Source organism: Clinocottus analis, unplaced genomic scaffold (assembly GCF_023055335.1).
Source record: "Clinocottus analis isolate CAN_PGR_092001 unplaced genomic scaffold, fCliAna1.0.p SCAF_10, whole genome shotgun sequence".
Lineage (NCBI taxonomy): Eukaryota > Metazoa > Chordata > Actinopteri > Perciformes > Cottidae > Clinocottus > Clinocottus analis.
The window spans coordinates 7,504,013-7,525,773 of NW_027175821.1; the positions used below are offsets into that span (position 1 = coordinate 7,504,013).

General features: G+C 44.0%; 2 protein-coding genes across 2 annotated transcripts; both read left to right on the forward strand.

Moving 5' to 3' along the window:
• The first annotated feature begins 704 nt into the window (after positions 1-704).
• fhdc2 (FH2 domain containing 2) lies at positions 705-9,585 on the forward strand. The gene is made up of 12 exons (XM_068585242.1): positions 705-849; positions 1,948-2,535; positions 2,639-2,700; positions 4,264-4,366; positions 4,630-4,715; positions 4,968-5,068; positions 5,415-5,485; positions 5,703-5,810; positions 6,148-6,218; positions 6,703-6,820; positions 6,898-7,062; positions 7,150-9,585. Exons 2-12 carry the CDS (start codon positions 2,065-2,067, stop codon positions 9,049-9,051), a joined length of 3,258 nt encoding a protein of 1,085 aa, XP_068441343.1. The 5' UTR covers positions 705-849; positions 1,948-2,064; the 3' UTR covers positions 9,052-9,585.
• A 1,768-nt stretch (positions 9,586-11,353) lies between these two features.
• On the forward strand, positions 11,354-14,852 carry rhogd (ras homolog gene family, member Gd). Its single transcript, XM_068585255.1, has 2 exons — positions 11,354-11,432; positions 12,026-14,852. Exon 2 carries the CDS (start codon positions 12,055-12,057, stop codon positions 12,628-12,630), a length of 576 nt encoding a protein of 191 aa, XP_068441356.1. The 5' UTR covers positions 11,354-11,432; positions 12,026-12,054; the 3' UTR covers positions 12,631-14,852.
• Positions 14,853-21,761: the final 6,909 nt, after the last annotated feature.

The following is a 21,761-nucleotide window of genomic DNA, read 5'->3' on the forward strand; positions in this document are numbered from 1 at the left end:
CAGGAGCGCTCCAGCACCTCAGATGAAAGGTCTGTGTTATGGGTCTACGTCCCAGAACCTGGGCCATTTCAGCACCCAGAGGGACTTCTCGTCTCCTTGGCTTTCACGTATATAACCCGCTCATACAGAGAGGAGCTGCAGACATCATTTCCCATGTCTGATAGTCATCTGCTCCCTCTCTCAGGTTCTCAATAGCATACTCCTCTTAGCCTGATCAAGGCCTTCTGCACCAGTTACAGATCAGAGTCCTGCTCACGATGATGATTAGCCTGAAATAGAGACATATCATGTTGACAATACAGCTCCTGACAGCAAGCTCTCATTAGATTACATTATTGTCAAGGTGCTAAATCACTGCCATTAAAGCAATTCCTCGAAAAGATGAAAGAAAAACAGACAATTGCAATTGTATTGATTGTGTTGAGGGTATTTTTATTTAATATATTGGATATGATAATATATTATGTAAAATAACATTGCTAAAATTGCAGTCATTCAGTCCCATCATAACAAATTTTAAAGTCTAAAAATGGAGTAAAGGGAGTTAAGAGCGAGTATACTTCCACCTGAAAACCCCTAAATTTCGCCGATGGGAAAACTGGGAGGATACAATGAGGCATATAAGCGAGCGGGTGCGCGCGTCTGCGCGTTCCCGGTGGACTGTGTGGAAGTTTCCCTGCAAGTTGAGAAAGACAAGAGGACAGCAGCGGGTGGAGCGGCACAAGTCACTGAGATAAAGGGGACACAGGAAAAGAAAACCTGGGATTGAAGAGTACTTTTGTCGAAGTCTTCCATACAATTTGGCCGCCAGCTCTGGTCGCTAAAGAGTTACGTCAGCCGTAACGGCAGGTAAGTGAAATAACTTGATTGGCTTATGAGAATTACTTGAACAAGTAATACAATTGACGGTTGTATGTCAACCTTTAATTGAGGCATAACTTTTATTATAAGCTAAACTTAAAAATGAACAGGGACAAATGACCGTGGAATAAGAACCGGTGTTGTAAGCTTAAACAAAATTGTATTGCAGAAGGATTATTCAATTACAAGTTAATATCGGGGTTAATCCCGCAGTTTTTATTTGATTGATGAGTCACTTTCCCCGCAACTTGTTAGACTTCCCATGAGCTCTTTGGAAACATGATTTATCGAATTTTATTTTCCGCTTGTCAGGATACAGATCTCATGAAAGGATGCAGAGCGAGATCACCGGCATGCGGTTTTAGCAGCGCTCTCGTGCGGCGCTCGGTGGAACCGCATGGCACTCACGCGCATCCCTGAACACGTTTTCCATAACTTCTGATTCATGCTACGAGTCGTGTTACGAGCGCGAGACAGGATGAGATGTGTTTTTGGCCGAACGCTAAGCCACGTCATGATTAAAGACTTTTCTTTGAACCAGCCATCTAAACCTTTTGAGTCACACTAATTGCATCACTAATCCGGTTGCTTGTGCAAGCGTGTGCAACCAGTTTTTGAGATGTTAACCCCCCCATAACGAGGAAAAGTCACAGTTTGGAAGTTGCAGATCCGACATTTCTTATCTTTGTGAACTGTGCACCTTACCCTGCCTGTAGTGTCATGGTCCATGTATTTTAATTAGAAGGGAGAAGTGTGTGTTTGCATGCAGTGAGGTGAAGCTGAACAGGATGGGACAAGAAGTTCAAACAGCCTATAAAGGGGGAGAGCTCCTCTAGCTCAGCTCGTACTTTCCCCCGAACACCTTGAACTTCCACCGAAGGTTGAACCAGGGGTTACATTTTTAGCTCCAACCACTTGTTAGGTTAGTCAACGCACTGGAGTCATGCTAATGAAAGGAGAAGTGAGGCCAGGTGTCAGTGACGTCATCAGCCTTAGTTAAAGTGATGTCTTGCTGTGGGACAACACTGATTTCCTGTGTTTCTCTGTGGCCTGAGCTACAATTTATTGTTGTCCCCTTTCCTATAGGCTGGAACTATTGATGGACCTTTGAACTCACTGGAAACTGGAAAAGGCATCTCTGACTGACCGAGCAGAGACTGCTCGCCCGTTATCTCCCCTCCCTCTTGAACCCATACAGCCTCTATGCTCATCAATCTGACGGTGGCCATCAAGGAATCTCGGGCCTTTCATGGAACACAGCCTGCCCTCCCTGCCGATGCTCCTGACACTGTGGGAGTGACAGCCATGGAGTCGCGTCCGCTGCTGGTCGCCCCTCCACCGCCTCCCCAAACACCTCCACCTCCACCACCTCCGCCTCCACCCCCTCCGCCGCCACCACCACCAGAGTCCCTCTCGCCTTTCAATCGGTCCGACAGCGCCCGTCGGAGCCGGCTGAGGAAGCTGAACTGGGAGAGCATCCCCAAGGAGAAGGTGGAGGGCAGGAAGAGTGTGTGGAACGGGGCGGCTCCGGGCGAGGATGAGTTCCCCATCGACCTCCATTCTCTGGATGAGCTGTTTGGTCAGAAGGACAGTAAGCATCAGGACAGGACCAGCACCCTGAGGCGCCGGTCTGCTCTGCTGCGCTGCAGATCCCCTCAGAACAGCTCGGAAGAGGTCAGATCATGAAGATGGCGGCGATATTGTTCAGCTCTTTATAAAGACAGGGAGATTTCTTGCACTTTTCTTCCCCTTAATTGTGCCCTTTTCCTTTTTACAGATTTCCTTGTTGGACTCCAAACGCAGTATGAACATTGGAATATTTCTACGGCAGTTTAAGATGTAAGCTTCCTTTTATTAACTTGGCCGAAATAATGAGGAATACCACAATTTGCTGACTCAAATATGATGACTTGCTGTTTTGTATCATCGTAAATTGAATAACTTTGACATCGGGCTTGGAGAAATTGTGAAGGACATACTTTTTTGCAACTTCTCAATCCAATGCCCAGGTATTGGTATTGGCATTAGGACTGAAAAGGTTAAATCGGTGTGCCATTAGTCACCGCCAGTCAAAATGAAAGGGAAGGAAACAGAAGTATGTACAACTGTGCCCGGGTGAACAGTCTGTCCCTTGAGTTAAATGAGAGTGTGTGGCCATAGATCAAAGATGGTGTGTGTGTGTGTCAGAAGTGTGAAGTCTCAGGATGTCTGGTGTCGGAGAGTGGACACAAGTATATTGCAGGGCACAGCCAGGTGCAGGGGTGCACACTCCCCACTGAGCAGCAGGACTGGGGGACTAGCCCGAGGGGTCAGGGTTGACACCTGCTGATGCCCTTAAAGAGTGTCTAATGTTAAAGCAATCCTTTACAGAAAGAGACCCCACTGGTGTCTTGTGATATTCACCCATGGCCTGCTTAATATGCCGGCATGGCTCAAACAGTGCTTCCCCTTTTGTCACGTATAGGGCTGTTTTAAGACTCGTGAAGCACACTTACATGTAGTTTAATGTCTGAAACTTTGGAATTAACGTTGACGATTTAGAAAATCTGCCGGCAGCAATGATGATACAAAGACATGGAAAAGAAGTGCTTGTGTTGCGATCGTGTCACGCCTCCATGTGTTTGCAGAGACTCAACGGAAGAGCAGTTCTTCTTTTGTCCAGATTTGTCGAGACTTGTAGCGAAAGCCATTATGTGAAAAGAGTTTCTTGTGCACACAAACACTCGTCTTGTTGGGAGCTTATTTGCCCCGCTGTTCGAAACACAGACAGAGCTGCTGCTGAATTGTGAGCGTAGTTCAAACAAAATACGGTTTTGTATTGTGATACAAAGTAATAGTTTTTTTATAGGCTATTTCCTTACACATTTTGTTTTCAGCAGAAAACGAGTTGGGACAGATCACAAAGTTGTGTTCCAGTTTTGAAAAAGAGTTCTTGTTTGAATAATTTATTTAGATCTGTCTCGATAGAGAGAGCTATCAGGAAATCTATTTAAGTGTTGGTGTCAAAGCATTGAATGAATATGGATGTGACCGCCATAAATGGAGAGAGAGACAGATGTGTCACTCAGAGGAAGTAAGTCAGAGGTCAAACAGTCAGTTCTGTTTCCGCTCTTTCACCTTGACATCCCAAAGGCCTTGCAGACATGTTCCCTGCGTGTCTGCCTTGTATTTGCCCAGTGGATAGGCCACTTTATGTCGCCAGTGTGGCGTCAACCTACCCTTTCTCCCCAACACTTTGACTGATAAGAATGGGATAAGCCTAAACAGTGTGTGATCAAGGCGAACCAAAGAGCAGATAATGTGCATAACATGAGTTTTCTTAAGGGGTGTCAGGCTGAAACCCCCATTGCATCTTAACAATGATGTCATACAAAAAACATGTCTGTTGTAATTTTTCCACAGGCCTGCTAAGGAGATAGTTGAGGACATCAGGCAGGGTGCTGGGGACCGTTATGGAGCAGAGAAGCTCACAGAGCTTTGCAAATTGCTGCCTGACAATGAGGAGGTAAACTGCTTTTTTTGCATACAAATACAGCGTGACAACCCCCCTCCCTTTCCCTCCACTTCTCTCACTCATCATCTGGCTCTGGTTAGGATGATCAAAAGTTTGCCATTACACCATGTTGTATGATGTGGTCTTTTTCCGGAGAAGGATCACACTGAAAGATATTGGAATTGACTGTTAAGGGCAGTTTTTTCTCTCTTTTCTTTTGACAAATGAAGCTGTTTTTTTTTTTGTTTTGACTTAGCATCTGTTCTCTCTTTTAGGAGTCCCGCCTGAAGAGGTTCAGTGGGGAGCGCAGTTGGCTTGGAGAACCTGATCTTTTCCTGCTGCTTTTGGTAGAAGTCCCCAGGTACACCTTTGGTCCTGGATTGGATAAAGTGAACCAGAAATATACCCATTAATTTCCAAAGACTCCTTTTAGCATTAAGCATTAGTTTATTTTCATGTGATACTTGTCCTGCTCACATGCTTTACTTTGTGATGACGTGTGCTTGTTTAACTGATGATTGATGATGAGTGCCTTTTTGTGGCCACCATCACTCACTCCTGTCTAAGTATCCACCCATCTATCCGTCCGTCCCCATCTTTCCTCTTCCATTAGTTTTCGGTTTCGTCTGGATGCCATGATCCTGCAACAAGAGTTTGACCCCGCTGTGACCTCTCTGTGTGTGGCAGCCAGATGTCTGAGGGAGGCGGCCAGAGGTAAAGTTAACAGCAGGGAGTTGTGTACACCACCACTATAAAGACCAAGTGTCCCTCTTAAATGCTCCTATTTAGGATTAGCCTCGAGTGGTAAAGTTTGGAGTCTGAATACAAATGTAATTTGCATTTAGAATAGTTGTATACTGATTAAGGAGAAACCTGCAATCAGTTTTATATTGTTTGGTCTAAAAGTCTTTATTTCACCGATGAGCTTTAGTGTCAGTTCTTCAAAACAAAGTTGCTGACTCATCTTCAGGCCTTGATGCCAGTGGCAGGCACGTTGATCCTCATTATGCTTTAACCTTGAGGCACATGCACAATATTGAATCTCTGTCTTCTCTCCTAGAACTGCTGAGCTGTCCTGAATTACACTCCATCCTTCGTTTGGTGCTGAAAGCTGGGAACTACATGAACGCTGTGAGCGCTTCTTTATTATTTTTCTTTTCTTTTCTTGGGTCAGACAAAGCGGACTCAGTCCTTTATTGTCGGTGTACAATGCAGGTCTGGGTGTGTGTTCAGGGGCGTCACTCTGACTGTGCACCTGGGTTTTGTATCATTGTTTGTTTAAAGTTGTCATATACATTGTGTGTTTGTGTGTGTGTGTGTTATTCTGACCTTGTATGTGACCTCTCAGGGTGGATATGCGGGGAATGCTGCTGGTTTCCGAATTTCATCGCTGCTCAAACTGGCCGACACCAAAGCCAACAAGCCGGGGATGAATCTGCTGCATTTTGTTGCAATGGTAAGATCTGAAAAAAGAACAGATAGTATCCAATCAGAGAGAAGTATTTATTTGTCAACTACCTCCTTTTCTTTATCAAATTCTTCATCAAATTCAAAACATAAAAAGGATCCATCTTGTGTGTAAAAGTATTTGTCAAAAGCTTTAGAGTAAAAAGGTGTGAATATTTCTGGTTAAAAACATTTGAGGGGGATTTCATTTTAGCACAGTTTTTGTAAGAAACAATTTGTTTTTGAGAACACTAGTCTCTCAAGCCTGTTCCGCCAACAAATTAACAAATGACGTGCTGCTTCTTTTGAAACAATAGCTGGATAATCATTTGTGTTTGTCTCCACAGGAAGCTGTGAAAAAGGACCAGAGTTTACTGTCATTTCCCAGCCAAATAGGCCATGTTGGCTCCGCCTCCAGGTCAGTCTCTCCCAAAACTCAGATCCTACAGTGACTGTGTCTAAAGGAATATAGAAGTCCAGCTTAAAAACCTCAGTACAGCCCAAATAAATATACACAACGTAAATCTATAGCATTCTTATATCAGAACAAGGCGACCAGCTGTTGGCAATAGCTAGCTGCCTGAGAGAAAGTGGGTCATGACAATATTGATACTCCAAGCCAATATTTAAGCTGTGCTGGAAGGTTTATCTACAGGGTGCTCAGGAAAGACCATCCTATTTTGCTTTATAAAGTAAATAATTTCTTGCATGCCACTGCAATCATGTTTTGAGAGCATCGAGTCCATTTTAAAGTACTACATTTCTGGACACTTTGAATAATTCGTATGTATTTATTAACTGTATTTGGTAATGAGACCTCTATCATGATATGTTGAAGAGCCATTTCTCTACAGTCCTTTCAAATTCAAATTGCTTATTATATGTCTTCTGTCTCTCTGCAGGCTGAGTGAGGAGTCGGTGCTGGAAGACTTATCCAAGTTGAAAAGCAGGGTGGTGGCCCTCAAAGCCAATGTCCAGACTGAGGCAGAGATTCAGGAGCACACCAAACTTTTTCTGGAGGTATGAAACCTAGTTTGTAGATTAAAACGTTGTCTAATTTCTTGATTTCCAAAGATGACTGTGTAAACTGTGTTCAGGTGGCTGAGGAGCGTCTGAAGGAGGCGGAGGATGAGGTGGAGGGCATGAGGATGTCTAGCCAGGCTCTGGTGGAATTCTTCTGTGAAGATGACAGCACTTTCAAACTGGAGGAGGCGTGCAGGGTCTTCCATTCTTTTTGCCTTCGCTTCCAAAGAGCTGTGCAGGTTAGATGAAGAAAATATCTGTTTATAAAAACTTGCATATTGTCAAAAACAGTAGAGATTTAACTCTGCGCTGACACTTTTCTACAGGAGAATGCGGAGCGGGAGCTGAAGGAGCAGAAACGTCTGGAGCGTCAACGGGAGATGGTGGAAAAGCGTCGCTCACTGGCTGTGTGTACGGGGCTGGACCTGAGCCTCAGCCTCAGCCTCAGCCTCGCCAGAGAGCCTCAGCGCCAGGAGAACCAAGGAGAGCTGGAGAAACTGCTGGAGAAGAACTTGAGCTACTCTTGGAGTCGACGCAGCCTGAGAAGCTCTGAGTCCCGCAGACACTCCCATTACCTCCACAATGACGCCGTGCTCAAGGGCTTCCCCGAGCTGGGCAGCAGCCCCACGTCGACCAGTTATCACTCCAACAGCTCCTCCGACCACGAGACCACCGCTGTGCTTGGTAGTTCCCCAGAGACTGACCGCACATGCTCCCCCATCGGCCAAGAACCTGTTCTGGGTCAGAGGAGCAGGTCTCAGCACAGCCGAGCAACAAACAGGAACATGGATGCCGTTGAGGGCTCGCACACCGCCATGTTTGGTCCCTCTCAGCAAGGACGTGGCTTTAAAGTCAAGCAGCAAGAGGCTGAGAGAATTTCTTATGTGCTGCAAGGCCAATCGAAGACAACAGGATTTGAAAAAGAAGCTGAGATTTCACAAGAGCGCGTGGTTTCGATGACCACTGAATCTTGTTCAAACTCCGCTGCGATACCCACCGATAAACCAGCCATTTGTGTGAAAAACCAGACCCTTATTCAGAGGCAGAGGTTTGGCCTGCCAGGTACAGACAAGACTCAGCCGGTTCAGAGTAAATCGAATGGCTCTCGTATGAATGAGTCAGCACCTCATACAAGTGAAATAGTTTCTCACAGTGACACCAGGACTGGGTCGTTAAGGTACCAGAGATTTGTGAGTCAATCGCAATCATGTGTAAATGATCCAGAGAAGATCCAGTCCCAACCACAGGCGAGAGAGACGCCCGCCGTAACAGCAAGTGCTGTGATACCTTTGCCTGATGGAGGATTAACAAAGCACACAAACACAGAAGTGGTGTCCACACCTGTGGAAGAAAACTGGATGCCCTCCAGCCAACTGGAGTTTAGCCAATCAGAGCAAGAAGAGTACTCTGACTGGCCGTACTCCCGCGTGGGCGAAACAGTGGAGTGCCACACTCTGGTGAAAGGCCTACGATCCTATGATGCCATGTCAACCCCAACCATCCCACTCCCACGACCAGCACCGAGCCTCTGCTCCAAGTGGAGGAAAGAGAGGGAGGGCAACCTCCGAGCGGGGACAACTCCAGGGTCTGCTATATCAAAGGAGGAGACTCGAACCTTGAAGATCCCTGTGCGTAGTGGAATAGGGGCCAAAAGGGGACTTGTATCCCGTACAGGACCTTCCAATAGCACAAGCATTCCCAGGGTGCGCTCCAAAACTGAGCCTTCAAATGGGGACCCAACCCCCACTAACACATCCACTCCCAGCCGGCTGCCTAGTCCTCGCAGCATATCCATGCGCTCGTCAACTATCACACGGCCTACAGCGGTTCAGACAGATGTGAAGCGCAGTAATAGCACACGGGAGAGGACTTTAAGTGAGCCACAGACCACAGGGAAGCCCACCTTAACCCGCAGGACCTCAGACAGATCCGTACCGGAGAAGGTCTCAGGCAGCACCCGGCTGGCCTTCGTCAGAGGAACCCCGCTTCGTGTGTCAAAAAGACTCGCCCCAAACTCTGAGGCGCAGGCGCCCTACCAGCCTCGCACCGCTCACAGCCCGTCATCGGCCACGGCCAAGACCATACGCACAACTGTCAATTCTGCTGCCCAAAATAAAACTGCTAAGACAACAAACACCTCTCCTGCTAGCTCTAAAATCCCTACAGTTTCACGGATACCTGGTCTCAAAATGACGAGGGCTACTGCAGCTTCGCCATCATGGAGGTGATGACGAATAAGTGTTTAGACAGTGTAGGTCTTCATGAAGTGTGTTATGACATGTGTATGTAGTTATGAGTGCTTGCATTCTACATATGTGAGAGGGAACTGCACAGGGGGCATCGGAGACCATTTATCTCGTGTGTTTTACCCAATAGCAGAATAAATCCTACCTCCTTTTTATACCCATGTGTGTCCTTTGCAGGCAATAGGACACCCCAAGACCACCCATCTTACAATAACTGCTCCTATATATATATAGAACAGCAGTGAAACAGGAGCAAATTCGGTCAGTGAAACACAACCAACTGACATTACTCTGCCTAGTCCATTCACATGTGCATTGAAAAAAATGATATTTGGGAAACTGTTTTTCAATCTCTTGCAAAAAAAAGTAGTTTTATCCAAATGTTATGAATACTGTGACCCCTTTCCGAAGTGTTCTTACTGAACTCAACAAGGAACTCGGTACAATATTGACTGTTTATCCTCTTGTTGAGAGGCCTCATTGTTCTGATGCACTTTAAAAAACGGCGAGGAGATATTACTGTTATGTTTGTCATTTTATTTTGTATCAAAAGATTATATAACTTAATTGAATAGCATTGGTTGTTATTCATTGTATTATGTGGATTTATACAAAATAAAAAAGAGAAGATGAATAAAGATGGTAATCAAAGGTTAAATTAAAAAGTACCTGTGTGTTTTTCATATATATTGGCATCTATTCTTTTGTTTTTTTTCATTCAAACGAGTGCTTGCGATGAGTGCTTTCTCTTTCAAGGTTTCCGCTCTTCCTCATCAGTTGCTGCTCTTGCATCTTGCTGTCCTGTATTCCAGTCAACCTCATTCCTCTCTCTCTCTCTCTCTCTCTCTCTCTCTCTCTCTCTCTCTCGCTGCATCTGCATCTCTTGACACAGTCACCCCCAACTCTGTCAGTGGCTGTTGTCATGGAAATGCCACAGACGTCCCGGGGAATCTCCTGGCAGAATAGTGGGGTGCAAGGGTTGGGGTGGAGGGTGACTGTGGCTGTAGGGTCCCAGTGGGAATTCTCTCTTTATAAGCTGCAGTGACGCCAGAACCTCTTGGGAAAGGCAATAAACCGGTTCCTCTTTGTGTTTTTGAGTGTCCGGTTGTCGGTCAGCATTGGCCTCTTAACCTGCCCAAGTGTATAGAGGTGACATCATCAACGGGTCTCCAGGGATGCAGGACAGAGTAGTCCGAAGTGGTCCCTCTTTTAGCTGCCTTTATGTATTTGAAAGCACTGGCTTTGTGAGAATAATGACTTGTCTGAAGGTGAATAAGTAATTTATAGGCCTTAAGACCAATGCTCACCAAAGAGAGGATGAGGTCCAAGAGACAAGATTGGTTTACGATCTTTGTATATGAGACACAAAGGGACACGCTGGCAGAGAAGGTCTTTAGGCATCCATGCAGAAAGGTTTAGGGATGTACTTTTCTTTTTTTGGCACTTTTGAGAGAGCTTATACAGTCTATGATTTTTACAAGGTGTAAAATAGGTATTTAAAGTCCTAACAATTGTGGTCAATAGTTCACATTTATGGAAACAAAGCCAAACTATACTAATGTATCCACCAGTTATGACCTTGAAGACCTTGAAGGCAAAGGTGTGTGTGTGTGTGTGTGTGTGTGTGTGTGTGTGTGTGTGTGTGTGTGTGTGTGTGTGTGTGTGTGTGTGTGTGAGAGAGAGAGAGAGAGAGAGACTGGGGACAGAGGTGCATAGTAAGTACTCTACTTCACTACAGTTTTGAAGTACATAGAGACTTACTTTTGTTGATTATCTCTATACCTTGCTTCTCTTTACATATAGCGTAGTATTGATTTCAGTATCATATAATGTACTCTTTAACTCACATTTATTTGAAACCTTTTTGCAGATGTATATTCTAAATACAAAATATATGATGTACACACTATGAAGCATTGTTACAACTACTCAAAGCTAGTAATACGAGCTCTACTTCAATCAGCATTAGTTTACACATTTTAATGCATCAAGAAACTTAAATATAACGACCGGAAAGTAGAAGTAAAAATATTTTTCTTAAGTCTCAATACTTCTTCCATCACTACAAAGAAATCACTATTTAAGCTACCAGAAATGTCCTGCTATCCCGATAATATGTCACCACACTTGCAGTGTTTGTACAACAGTGCTTTTAACGCACAGAGTTGTAAAGTACAAAAACAGAACAGTTCAACAACGTCATCTAGCGTCCATGGAGTGTCACAGGAACGTCGGCTGAAAAATAAAACTACAACTCCCAGTTTACACTGCGTCCTAACGGCGATTTTAACGTAATGGACAGCTCCCCGGATGCGGCTGTGATTGACTAGACCAGGCAAAAAGAGATCGAAAGCCAAGTGGCGGTAAGTCACAAAATCCTCTGTTACAGCAAGTAACTACTTCTAAGACTTATATAACAACAACATGTATTTTTTTAGAGTCACTTGTGGGCGGTTATCGGGAGCAGACCTCTTTGAGAAGTGCTTTGCAAATAAACTTTTAACTTGTTTGCTAACTAGCTCGCTTGTTAGCCGCTGAACGCGCTAGTTCCTTAGCTTGACGCTAGCCATCGGAGGTGGGGGGAACGCCTAGTATCATAAGTTGACCGTGCGACATAATACACGCCTCACCTTTTTATTTCACTCGTTGTCCTTGGTTCAAGGACTACAGTTGGCTCTGCTCACTTTCCAGACGGTGTTTGCTTGTGGAAGTGAAGCTCACCTATGTCACGTTAATTACGTCGACAAGCTAACTTTGGCGGCGGTTAGCTCGTCTGCTAATTGGGTAAAAAGTTGTAATACTGTACAAAAACAAAACAAAACAACAAGCAGCTGTCGGTTAAAGTTACAAGCGGGCAATTTTATTGTTGTGTCATTCTCACTGGTCTTGAGAACTTCAGATGAGCATCTCGGTGAATGAATAATATAAGTTACCCAGGTGCTTTTTTTGTTGTCAGGTGCTGCAGCCCCAGTGGTCGTAGGCAGGATGCAGACCATAAAGTGTGTGGTGGTGGGTGACGGGGCGGTCGGTAAAACCTGCCTACTCATCTCGTACACCACCAATGCCTTCCCTGAAGAGTACATTCCCACAGTGTTTGACAACTACAGCGCTCAGATGAGCGTGGACGGCCGCACCGTCAGCCTCAATTTGTGGGACACAGCAGGCCAAGAGGAGTATGACCGACTGCGCACCCTTTCCTATCCTCAGACCAACGTTTTCATCATCTGCTTTTCCATTGGCAGCCCCTCTTCCCACGCCAATGTCAGGCACAAGTGGCACCCTGAGGTGTCTCACCACTGCCCCAATGTGCCCATCCTGCTGGTGGGCACTAAGAGGGACCTGAGGGGCGATGCAGAAACCGTAAAGAAGCTGAAGGAGCAAAGCCTGGCTCCGACCACCCAGCAGCAAGGAAATGCCCTGGCCAAGCAGATTGGGGCTGTCAAATACATGGAGTGTTCGGCTCTGCTGCAGGATGGTGTTAGAGAGGTCTTTGCTGAAGCTGTGAGGGCAGTGTTGTATCCAGTCACGAAAAAGAACCCCAAGAAGTGTGTGCTGTTGTAATAACGGTTGCCAGATTTGGACTGTGGAGAAGGATGCTGGAGATCCACAGATGCAAAGGCTGAGAAATGAACGTCGTCGTCTGGCTGCCTCCATAACTGCAGTTAAGACTTTGATTTCAGCTCCTCTGTTACTTCTCTCTTCCTTATTCATCTCCTGGAGAATTTTTACTCCGTTGCCATCATCACCAAAGTGACTATGCCAAAATTGGGGCAACAGACCGGATCTCCACTATTTTCCTTACATTTTAACTTTTGATATTTACACTTTTCTCCAATTTTACAACTGTTCTAGATTTGTAGCTTCTCTGCTTTGCCTTATAAATGCTGATCATGGTTGTCAATAGCCATAATAACATCGGAACCAAGGACCCTGATTGACTGGAGAGAAGAGATCTGCCTTACTTCAGGTGGAGAAATAATGACTACCTCATACTCTCACCTAGGTTGCATCTCATAAGTATCAAGCAACATCACAGTCAAAATGCTTTGATTTGCCCATTTAGATGTAATAAACAGCCAAGTAGAGGGTGACCAAGTTTTAATTTAAAGCAGCTTGAATACAGACATGATGTGGTGACTCCCGGACAAATGCCAGTACCCCTTAACCAATATGCCCAGATTAGAGGTTAAACTCTCGAGCTGCAGTTCTCCTTGTGCTCAGTCTGGCGTGTTGGAGCTGTCTGGCAGGCTGCCCTTCCAGCCTCTTGCACTGCTCTCTCACTGCCACGCATGGAAGAGCCAGTAGGCCTTTGAAGATAAGCGGGACCCATTGAAAGCAGCTGGCCATTTGCCCTCTTCAGTAATAGAGGAGCAGGTGTCACAAGGCCACGGCCAAATTAACCCACACTTGTACAGGATTTCTGGAGCTGGCATATCAGGAAGTCAGGTTGTAGTACGGCGCTCTTCTGTCTATGTCTTAACTCTTGAGGCTCACACAGAGTGCCATTAAATCATGCCTAAGAATTACTTTTTGACAGGGTGGGGTCAAAAAGACAATGTTGTCTAATTATGTTGAATTGACTCTGTAAATGATTTTTTTTTTTCTCAAATGTTTTTAACCTACGAGTGTGGTTATGGCCAAAGTTGAATATATTTTTTGTAATAGCTTATGTTTATTTGATCAGTAAGATGTTTGTGTGTAATGGTTAATACTCATATTTTATAAATCAGAACTCCATAATGCTCCCCTTGTCATTTACATTATTGCCTTACATTTAAGGTCAACAGACTATGACCACTGCCTAATAAAAATTCAGTATAGCATATAATACCAGAATATGTTTTACCTGACATGTGTTAGGCTGTATAAATACTTTCATCTTGTATACGAGCAGGTTATCTATATCTAAAAAGCCCTTTATTTGGTCGGGTGCCTTATCTAAACCAAAGACCATAGCAGGGCTCTTTTGTTGAACTCAGAAGTTCTTATTATAGTGATGCAAGTGCCACGAGACCATCAATTCTTAAAAAAAATACTGAAGCTTTCTGCCAGTAAACACTTCCACCCTTTGTAAGACACAGGTGTTAAACTGACACGTCTGTGTGCATTTGTAAAACGAAGCACATGAAGCGGCGCGCTCGTGGCCCGCAGCTCTTTCACAGATTGTGGTTTACATCCCTGCATCGGCACAAGCAGAACTTGCACATACAGTTACCAACGTATAGTGGTGGAACGTGCCTTGTCACATCTGAAGATTTTTATACATTTTATAAAATGTTTTTTTTACTGGTTGCTCATTTGTGCTTTCAGCAACCAGTAATAACAGCATCCCTTTTAACAGTTCTATTCATTTACTCATTCGAGCAGGATGTTTGACAAGTAAACCTAGATTGTGGCCTGCGTAAAGTCGAGCATAACCGAGCACGAGCGGGAGATTTTGTGTAACAACGTGTATGTGGTTTGAGATCTGTCAAAGGATGTGTGAAATTTTCCCAGAGCGTTGTGTGGAGGGTTGAATGTAAGTGCACAATATGTCAAACTGTCAACTGTGGTTAGTTTTTTTTTTTTTTTTTTTTTTTGCCATGTCCTGCCTTCACTCAGATAATGCTGTTGAAGTGGAACATACACCTGTGGGCTCTCTGTGTCCTGGAGCCGTATTCTGCCGTGTGCGTGGTACTACGCTTTTACACTGGGAACTTGATTTGTAGAAATCTGTTTGTAATTGTTTTATATATAACAAAAGCATATTTGTATAAATGAACTAACAGTGAGATGATTTTAAATTATGCCAAATAAAAAGGTGGTTTAAACCAGACACTATTTGTATTTTCTTGCTGTTTTTTGACTTGACAAAATAGCTTTAAGATTATACATAATTAATAAAACATCACTTTACTGCTTTATGATAACAATAGAAGAATAAAGTCATGCTATGAACTCAGTCATACATTACACACAGCAACTTGTATTTTTAGCAAAGCAAACCACACTGCGTGCACATTGTAACTTGGTTGTAACGTAGCTTAATTTTCCCTCCTGTATGTTATTTCAATACCATGACCGACCACTAGATGGACACAGCTCCATATTATCCAGAACAAGTGTCATTTTTCAGGGTTTTTGTCTTTTTTTCCATGAATTTGGAGTTAATGGCCTATACCCATTCCTGTTTTCAGGGCCATCATTCAACTCCCGACACCCACAAGTCCAATCAGTTGCAGGAGCTTAAAGAGCCAGCGTGCTGCATACTCTGAACAATTCCCTTGACCTTTATGGGTGGTGGCTGTGACAAATGACAGATGTGTTGAACTCCACCAAGGGCTCATTACAAAACCACTGCAGCAACATTGTGAGCCCATTTATTTTGCGATTTGTCTAAATGTTTTACAACCAAGACAACGCTAAACGTATATTTACAGCCTGTAAAAGTTTCGCTACTGCCTGTGTGGGGGCTTGATGTATGGTTTCAGTGAACTCTGCCCAGTATGAAGTGATTGTAAAAGACGTCCAGGAGGCACAACTGAGTATAGAGTGATGGTTAAATAAGATGAGAGAGGATGAGTTACTGGTGCAGTCTGCAATGTGCTTAACTCAGGCAGGCGGATTAATGAGACTCGGGCCGGTTAAGGTGATCCATTGTTCAATGAGTGAACTGCCAAAGGAGTTTCCTCCTTCCTTTTTCCTCATCCTGGTTCAAAGAGACCTGAGCCTCATTCTTTTTATGTGGATATTTTTAGTCAGCTTGATTGTTGATAATTTGGCACATGTCTGGATTTTCCAGTTCTTAAAAAATGGCAATGGAAACAATTATCTGAAGCTGTTGTCGTAGCAACAAGACCATTAGCCCAAACCATATTCAGCTAGGTGGATCATGACCAAGATGGTTTAGGGTGAAGCCCAAACATCAACCCCCCCCCTTCAGTAGAAATGGAAATCTATTTGGTGTAGTTATTCTTTATTTAATTGTATTTACAATACAGATTTAAATTACTACATGACAATTACATGACAATATATACATTTAGTTTTGGATACTCTGAGAAAAAAAAAAGAATACATTACCCAGCAACCTCACCATAACAAGACAAGAAAGAAATGGCTTGTAACCATAGCATTATAATGTGATTTGGTCAAATCAATACGAAACTGCATTAAATGTTCATTCGCTTGCAGCTGTATGTTGTTGGACTTAATAATCAATCAATCAATTCCTTTTTATATAATTATAACCATAAACAATAGACTTATCTTGTTAGGAATACACAAAGGGGATCAAATACAGCTGTATACCTAAAGGTGTGTTAGCTGAGCTAAGTTTTATTATAAGTAATGCTGCTTTATTATTTAATGAGAGTTAAGCTCGCCTATTTAGCACAAACATCGCTCACGTCTGACGCCATTGGCGCATAATAAAATCATCATATATCCGTAATGAACGTTTTGGAAATTATGGAAACATTACGGGGCGCATTGAATACTGTGGGGATGTACATAAAATTAGACTTAAGTCCATGCGGTATTTGCCCTAGAGCATTCTGGGAGGCTTCGCTCCACGCACACCTCCTATACATGCTGTTAATAGCTTTACGCTACTACTCCGACATGCTTTTATACTCTTAAGACTGCACTGTTAAAGATGAAGTCATCTCAGATCTTTAGAGTCACCAAACTGAATGTGCGTTTAGTTTGCGGGGTGCTATTTACGATGAATGTGGATGTTTTTCATGCCGCATAGTCACACAGTGAACCTTGTGACTTTGAACGTATCAGAAGGTGAGATTTTCCTCAATGCTCCATCTCCTCCTGGTTGATAGAAGTATACAGCTCAGAGTAAGACAACCAGCAGATATGCTTTCTGTGAGTCATCAGCGTGGAGTGAGTGGGAGTGCTGGGCTCCGTCGGGACCTTGATCTCAGCTCCGTCTCTTGCTCCTCAATCTCCCTTTATCTCTCCTCCCTCTTACTGTCCGTTTGATGATGTGCTGGGTAAAGCCAAAAGGATGGGCAGCTCTCGGCACTATTCAGTCAAGGAACTGTGGAGATTCCTCTTCTTGTGCTTGTCTAAAGACGAAAAAGCAAAAGGCCTTGATCTAGTAGACGGCCTGCAGCCAGACGGAGACTGAGAAAGTTGCAGTTCTGCATGAAAATCAAACTGTTCCAGCGGTAGGAGAGGGAAAATGTGATTGCAAAAGAACACACAGAGGCGGGTAAAAGCCTTTAGCTGTGTTTGCAACAAAATAGGACTCAGTGGAGAAGAAACAGTGTTGAGCTGAGACACAAATGGAAAGACAGCAAATGGACCACAGTAATGATTGAGTAGAGAATACTCTGGTCTTCAGATGTAAATGCAAAGAGAAGGTTGGTGGGAGGGAAAGATTGGTGGATAAAGAAAAAAAGCAATGGTGATTTGACACTTTTCTTCATCCTGAGGGCTCATGGGCTGAGTGGTTGGTTTCACAGAATAGTTTGACATTTTAGGAGATAGTTTTGTTCAGTTCGCTAACCCGGTTTTTTTTATTATCTTAGCACAAAGACTGGGAACAGGGGGAACCAGCTAGCTTAGCTCTGTCCACAGGTAGACAAATGAAAACCAGTAGTTGATTTCCCGGCAACCTCATTGTGAAGACAAGACTCCAGAAAGTCACTGTAACCGGCATAGGACCACAAATAAAAGCAAAATTTGTTGTTTTCACGCCTCAGCTTTTGATTGGATTGAAAACAAACATTACAATGTGCTCATTTGTGAGCTTTGGAAGTGCTCATTGGTGGAGTCTGTGAGAGAGCCAGACAAGCTGTTGCCCCTGTTTTCCATAATGCTAGCTAAGCGTGGCTTAGCATGGTTAGCTAAATTCAAATTGAACGCACAGTGTAATCCATCTTCCAATCTAATTCTCAGCAAGAAAATGGATTAGCCTATTTCCAAAAATATCAAACAAGTTATTTAACTTTAATTTAATTGGGCAGTTTATTTGAACGTTTGCCACCAGCTGTGGGGACACCAACCCAAATGAAGACCTGCAGGCGCTGAACTATAACAAGTGCGTAAAAAGAGACGCGAACAGAGGAGCAGAAAAGGACTGACAGGTCTACTGAAGAAATAATGATGTCGGTTTGCAGCTCGGAGGCGGGAAACTGCTGTCTGCGAATTACTGAAGGAACAGCGTCGGGAACAGAAAGTCCTCAAGTGCCCCCGTCGCATTCTGGTTGCTCAAACCCGTTTTCTGAAACGCAGAATGAAACCGGGCTGATTAGATGTCCTGTGTGTGGCCATTGTGGATGTGCGATCCCTTTAAACACACAAGAGGCTGTTCACACGCTGTCATTCAGCGATGTCTCTATTGCCACAGTGAGGAGAGGCCAGATGGCACAGGGTGCCGGAGCAAGTCAACTCTGGCACTTTTCAGAGGCACGCTCACACTACCGCGGGGTCAGAGGGATGACGTGAGAAATGAGGGGGAAAAAGGGAAGAGAAAGAAAAGGTGAGATCTTTGTGGGACAAGCCGTGGTTAGATGTCAGTAAAAGCAATTGATTAGCTGAGAATGAGCTTCGCGGTTCTTTATTAAGATCGGAGGAGACATATGACAGACCACACACTGACAGCCTTTTGCCCTTCACTATTACCAGCTCTGGTTTTATGCTTTGTCGGAGATGACGTAACTCGAGACGGTGTGAAACCAAACACTGTTAAATCCAAACAAGCCACATTTCCACAATCTTCTTCTTTCCTTTCACCCTCTCTCTCTGTTCTCTTTGTTTTGCTTTCTGGTGTGCGTCAGTGTCTTCTATCCCTGGGATCTGTCAGTAACCGAGCAGAACCTTTTCAGAAAACTTGCCAATTCAGGCAGCGAGCAAAAGGTCACTCAGCAATTTAGGCTGCCCTGTACTGAACCGACCCATAAAAGGTCGCCAACTTTCAACACATCTGCAAACGCTCCGTCAGATGCACCTGCAACCTGATGGACGGACGGACGGCGCAATCAGACACTGTTCCTCTGGAGTCTTGATGCTTCATTGTTACGACACACACTTCAGCCATTCAGCCATCAGGAGAGAGAGAGCCTTGGTGTTTCTGAGACTGCGGCCTCAGTGTGTGTCGAGGCAGAACATCCTGTGCTGCCTTGATTACCGCTCTCCTGTGCAGTGCCGGCTTTGATCCTACCCGTCTTGTCTTTGAGGAGCAGATTTTACCGTTCTGCTCACATCGGAGTGTGGTTAAACCAGGTGGAAAATGCTTTCTCCAGAAGAAGGGGAGCTATTTTTCTTCTTAGCTGGGCTTGGAGTTTTTCCGAGGCAATCTCTTTTCACTACGGGTCTCTGCTCTTTGAAATGCTCATTTGTATCTCTCATTGGCGGGGTTTCATTTGTGAGGGTTTTGTTGTCATTGAAGATGACACTGTCACGGCACTTCCAGGTGCTTTAAGCTGTGGAGGAAAGAGCCCTCGCTCTCCAAGTGTTAATCCAATTGTCTATAGTCCCATGTGAGGAGAAGGGGATTGGGTTCTCTGTGGTCATGTGAGTGTGTTTGTGTTCCCGAAATGTTTATGGATTACTTAGAGGTCAGCCTCTGCAGTTGAGCCTCTTCTGGACAGGCCACACGTCATTGCCTTGGAGGCTGTTGTATTTAGCTCTCAATACCTCATCTCCTCCTGTCGGTTAAGTGGTGAAGCTGCATTTCATCAAAAGACGAAATGAAATATGCTGTGCTGCTTCAAAAAGCTGTTTTACCCTCGAGGAGCAATATCTGACGTTGGTCTTATTGTGTTGAGAAAAAGAAGCTAGTGCTTCAACTGTGACTTTCATTAGTGTTAAGCTGCAATTAGGTAGCCAGTGAGGACTAAATCTGATCAAGGGAAAATGCAACTCTCCCTGGGGTAGCAGCTTCTCTTAAGTAAGCATTGAGACGTTCTTTATTCGCATCCCTTTATCCTATCTCCCCTCGTCCTCTTTGTTTCTGTCTTCAGTGGATCCTCAGAGAAGTGTTTGCATTTACATCTGGCTCTGTTCATTGTGTTTGTCTCTTGTCCTGATTTTAACTTGGAAACCCAAAAGGACCCAGACATGAATGGATGGATATTTTTATCCTCCTTGGTAGAAGAGGGATTCATATTTTCAAAAGTTTGGGGGATACAAACTATTGTTGGGCCAAAAATGAGTCGGAGTAGGGCTTACAGAAAGATCAGGAATTAACTTAAAAACTCAACTTTGAAGTCAACATGCAGTCCCTCAAGCACTCAGGAATGAAATCAATGAAAGTCTTCAGTTCCATGAAAACGGAACAAAATCCATCTGCTGACATTTATCATGTTATATGATTACTATAAATAGAGCCTTTAGCTGGGATTGTTTCCCCAAAAAGTAACATAACGCTGGAGCGTCAAGTCTTGGCCTTGGACTCTTTATGAAGAGGCAGACCAGACAATTGTGCAATTTGCTAATAAAGACTTTGACTTGACTTTGACTCATCTGAAATTACGTTTGAACAGCTTTAAATGGTAAAAGCTATAGAGTACAGTATGCACACCAACAATCGCACAGTCACAAACTGCCTGCAGTGATTCACACTCACTGCTTTCTGACATCAGGGTTCAGTGTCAATTTCTAGCGCAGGAAAAAGAGAAAAAAGAAACATTTCTGTCAGAGCTTTATGAATGTTTTTACACCCTGTTAGAAAAAATGGTCTACATGCATTGAATGAAGCACATGAACACGTAATAAAAAAAGGTGATGTCTTTTGAGAGAGAATTATTCTGCAAATACCCATACTTTACCTTTCAGTGGTTTCATTACAAAAGTCCTGATGTACCTACCTCATATCCTTCTCATATCGGGTTTAGCTGTCTTCAAAAAAATAGTAAAATATCATGCAAAATTGCAATGCTTACTAGAAATATGTACTACATATTACACACACACACACACACACACACACACACACACACACACACACACACACACACACACACACACACACACACACACACACACCAGAAGTTGGGGTCGGAAGAATAACTCAACTCAAATACAAGAAGACATAATTGATAATGATACATGGCACATCTGTTGAAACATTGACTCCCAATCTGTAAACAGGAAACATTAAGGAGCCCAACTTTTCCAGCGTCATACTCGTTGCAAAAGACTGTCTGAGATGCACTCAACGTGTGTGTTCTCAGTGTTGATGTCTGCCCGTGAAGCCGTGTGTCGACAGTGCATGTTCGAGTGCTCTAATAGATGGTTTGCTTTTATAACGTATGCCATATTGAGAGTGACAGCTCTTTCTGTGGCTATGGAAACGGGAAATTAGCGTGTTCACAGGCTACGGTAATCTGCAGGCTGACACTTAGACACTCGCTTCCTGAAGAGCGTAACTGAGAAGAGGAGAGGAGAGTGGAGATGAGAGAAAAACTCTAAAATGAGAGATAACGCTTCACGTGTTGACATTTCTATGTGCATTTCCCAGTTCCCTCAGAAACAAGTCTGAGCTTAACCCTTTACTTTAAATCACAGCTAATTGAGCTCTACTGAAGTCTACCAGAGGTCTGGTTGGCTCCACGAGAGAGAGATGTCTCCTTCCAGATGTGGTATCTGCAGATTAGTAGTGTGCGGTGAAGCTCCCTCGATGGCTTGGGAAGCAAGCTGTGTGCAGTAATTGAAGCTGGCTTCCCCTGGGGCTCTGCACTAATCACTAATGA